The sequence below is a fragment of the Physella acuta genome, unplaced genomic scaffold (assembly GCF_028476545.2).
Source record: "Physella acuta isolate Inbredline_101_S28 unplaced genomic scaffold, ASM2847654v3 ptg001463l, whole genome shotgun sequence".
Classification (NCBI taxonomy): domain Eukaryota; kingdom Metazoa; phylum Mollusca; class Gastropoda; family Physidae; genus Physella; species Physella acuta.
In genome coordinates, this window is record NW_026732978.1 from 349784 (window position 1) to 351760 (window position 1977).

Genomic DNA, 1977 nt, shown 5'->3' on the forward strand with positions numbered 1-1977 from the left:
TCATGTCTTCTTCTTTTTCTTCATCGTTCTTAATTCTAGAGTTAGAGAGAGAGAGAGAGAGAGAGAGAGAGAGAGAGAGAGAGAGAGAGAGAGAGAGAGAGAGAGAGAGAGAGAGAGAGAGAGAACGGACAATAAGATCGCACACAGATCTAGATTAAACACCATTATTAAGACCGCATTTAGCTGCAGCAATAAAACCAACACTAAGACCGCACATAGCTTCAGCCATAAAACCAACATTAAGGTCGCATATAGCTGCAGCCATATCATATGCATTTCAGTACATTAAGATAGCCCATAGCTGCAGCCATAAAACCGAAATTAAAATCGCACATAGCTGCAGCCATAAAACCAACATTAAGATTACACATAGCCACAGCCGTAAAACCAACATTAAGATTACACATAGCCACAGCCGTAAAACCAACATTAAGATAGCACATAGCTGCAGCCATAAAACCAACATTAAGATTACACATAGCCACAGCCGTAAAACCAACATTAAGATAGCACATAGCTGCAGCCATAAAACCAACATTAAGATAGCACATAGCTGCAGCCATAAAACCAGCATTAAGATCGCATATAGCTGCAGCCATAAAACCAACATTAAGATTACACATAGCTGCAGCCATAAAACCAACATTAAGATTACACATAGCCACAGCCGTAAAACCAACATTAAGATAGCACATAGCTGCAGCCATAAAACCAACATTAACATAGCACATAGCTGCAGCCATAAAACCAACATTAACATAGCACATAGCTGCAGCCATAAAACCAACATTAACATAGCACATAACTGAAGCCATAAAACCAACATTAACATAGCACATAGCTGCAGCCATAAAACCAACATTAACATAGCACATAACTGAAGCCATAAAACCAACATTAACATAGCACATAACTGAAGCCATAAAACCAACATTAACATAGCACATAGCTGCAGCCATAAAACCAACATTAACATAGCACATAGCTGCAGCCATAAAACCAACATTAACATAGCACATAACTGAAGCCATAAAACCAACATTAACATAGCACATAACTGAAGCCATAAAACCAACATTAACATAGCACATAGCTGCAGCCATAAAACCAACATTAACATAGCACATAGCTGCAGCCATAAAACCAACATTAACATAGCACATAACTGAAGCCATAAAACCAACATTAACATAGCACATAGCTGCAGCCATAAAACCAACATTAACATAGCACATAGCTGCAGCCATAAAACCAACATTAACATAGCACATAACTGAAGCCATAAAACCAACATTAACATAGCACATAGCTGCAGCCATAAAACCAACATTAACATAGCACATAGCTGCAGCCATAAAACCAACACTAGGAGCGCACACAGCCCTAGAGGATGCAGTCTAGCGACACAAACAAATGACATTTTAATAAACCGCGCATGCGTATGTCGATGGAGATATTGTATTTTCATGTGATTTACGATGGGATAGATTGACATTTAAAACAGATTATCTTGAAGACATTTAGACATTTTCGGTTTCTACTTTTTATCATGGTTTTAAAGCCAAAAGTAGATTTGAGTCAAAGCGGTTAAATAGCTTGTTTACTATCAAAAACAGTTTTTGGTTGAGTGGTTAAATGCCTGGTTCATTACTTAAACTTGATTTTAGTCAAGTGGTTAAATGTCCTATTTTACTATCAAAAGTAGATTTGAGTTAAGTGGTTAAATGGATTACAATTTTTGAAAATATCGTTCATACAATATACCTGGACATTTTTCTTGTGGGCATTTGTTTTTTGCAGGCACAACATAAACATGCTTTGAGATTCAAGCATGTAGCAGACAACACAATTAAAATCTATGGTCTGGAGTGTGAAACTATGTGAAAGAAAAATCATTTCAAAGATTTGTTCCGTTGTTCAATCAAAACTGTTTCGACTTTTTGCTTTGGCGAATGTCCAATACCATTGTTAGTGTTT

At 36.9% G+C, this 1977-nt stretch overlaps 1 protein-coding gene across 1 annotated transcript; it reads right to left on the reverse strand.

Annotated features, from left to right (window-relative positions):
* Window positions 1-266: 266 nt before the first annotated feature.
* Window positions 267-1355, reverse strand: LOC131928101 (uncharacterized). The gene has a single exon (XM_059284019.1). The coding sequence runs from the start codon at window positions 1353-1355 to the stop codon at window positions 267-269; it is 1089 nt and encodes a 362-aa protein (XP_059140002.1).
* Window positions 1356-1977: the final 622 nt, after the last annotated feature.

Bases quoted from the DNA above. Each gene is read 5' to 3' on its own strand.
- LOC131928101 (XM_059284019.1), bottom strand. From the start codon at position 1,355: ATGGCTGCAGCTATGTGCTATGTTAATGTTGGTTTTATGGCTGCAGCT.